The sequence below is a fragment of the Sinocyclocheilus rhinocerous genome, unplaced genomic scaffold, assembly GCF_001515625.1.
Source record: "Sinocyclocheilus rhinocerous isolate Xijiao unplaced genomic scaffold, SAMN03320098_v1.1 scaffold552, whole genome shotgun sequence".
Lineage (NCBI taxonomy): Eukaryota > Metazoa > Chordata > Actinopteri > Cypriniformes > Cyprinidae > Sinocyclocheilus > Sinocyclocheilus rhinocerous.
The window spans coordinates 666,402-667,833 of NW_015625574.1; the positions used below are offsets into that span (position 1 = coordinate 666,402).

General features: G+C 47.5%; 1 protein-coding gene across 1 annotated transcript in view; it reads left to right on the forward strand.

The window, feature by feature from the left end:
- Nucleotides 1-443: 443 nt before the first annotated feature.
- The window catches only part of LOC107751247 (bone morphogenetic protein 5), an 18,535-nt gene continuing 17,546 nt past the window's right edge, over nucleotides 444-1,432 (forward strand). The window contains exon 1 of the mRNA XM_016566927.1: nucleotides 444-1,323. Within this exon, the coding sequence (XP_016422413.1) occupies nucleotides 870-1,323 (454 nt within the window). The 5' untranslated portion in view covers nucleotides 444-869. The remainder of the gene's footprint in view (nucleotides 1,324-1,432) is intronic.

Here is a 1,432-nt window from a genome sequence, read left to right on the forward strand (position 1 = left end):
ATATACTAGGCTAAAAAATATAGCCTAGTATTTAGTATCGTATACCGTAGGTATTACAGCCAGCCCAGCGTTTATCCATATTAAGTTTGCAAACTTGTAGAAGTCTCACAATTGCAGTTGTTTGCCACTGTAGAAGTTGAAATCATAATAACAACAGAAGTCCAAATAATGGCACTGCCATAGCAAACAATTACTTGGAAAAGTGCACTCAGTTGTCGTGAGCTCGAATATAAGCCAATAGAGCGAGCAACGCTGAAATAAAGCTGACAGGTGTTTGCCCGCCTGGACTTTTCCTTTGACTAATCACGAAAGGTCTCATATATCAAGTGTCTCTCATTTCACGGTGAGCTTGCATTCATGCCCCAGCTCAACGATGTTTTATATACGACCGCTAGAGGTTGATGCAAACCCTCCAGAGTGTGGGACGGACTACCGCTTTCAACACTTTTTCAGGGATGTAGTCTTCTGTCGATGCATGCACGACTTGAGCTAGTTCAAGCCCTGACTCCTGAGGCTGCACGCTTCTGGTCCCAGGCGCTCCGTGCTGCTGCTTTCAGTAAATGCGCAGGTGAACAGTCCTTTGTAAGTCGTTTCTCTCGATTACTACATTACGTGTTTGATGTTAAACAATTCAGTTCAGAATCCAATTCAGGTTAATGACAATAGTGAAGATGTTGCACGGCGCAAGCTGACCTGAGGCATCACCTTGAAGCCCAAGAAGAAATTCATTCTAGGTTTGAGAGGAAATACGGAATAAAGACTTGATCAATAAAGAACTTGAACAAAGTCGGCTATTAATGGTGCACCATGGTGAGCACCATCATCAACCCAGCAGTCGCTTGGTGAAAGCATCATCCTGAGAAATAAAGATGAGAGCGCCAACATTTGGACTTCTGTGGAGCTGTCTCGGCTTTCTTCACGGCGTTCAGTGCGGTTTAGGAGACAACCATGTGCATTCGAGCTTTATTTACAGGCGGTTGCGTAACCACGAGCGGCGAGAGATCCAGAGAGAAATCCTCTCCATCCTAGGCTTGCCTCACCGTCCCAGGCCCTTCTCCCCGGGTAAGCAAGCGTCGTCGGCACCGCTCTTCATGCTGGACCTGCACAACGCGATGACGACCGAGGAAGAGGACGCGACACTGGGGAGGACGCTCTCTGGGAAAGCGCGTAAAGGCGCCTCTGTGGTTCCACATGGATACTCGAGCGCGCCGCAGCAGGCATACCGCGCGGCGCCCTTGACCAGTCAGAGCCCGCCTTTGGCCACCGCGCAAGACACCAACTTTCTCAATGACGCGGATATGGTGATGAGCTTTGTCAATCTGGGTACGTATAGTTGGGTGGCAGGGTTTTCTCTTAAAGTGTGTCAGTATTTAATCCTCGTGTTCTGTTCAAATTCACCTGAATGTTGTATGTGTAAAATATTAATATTTGT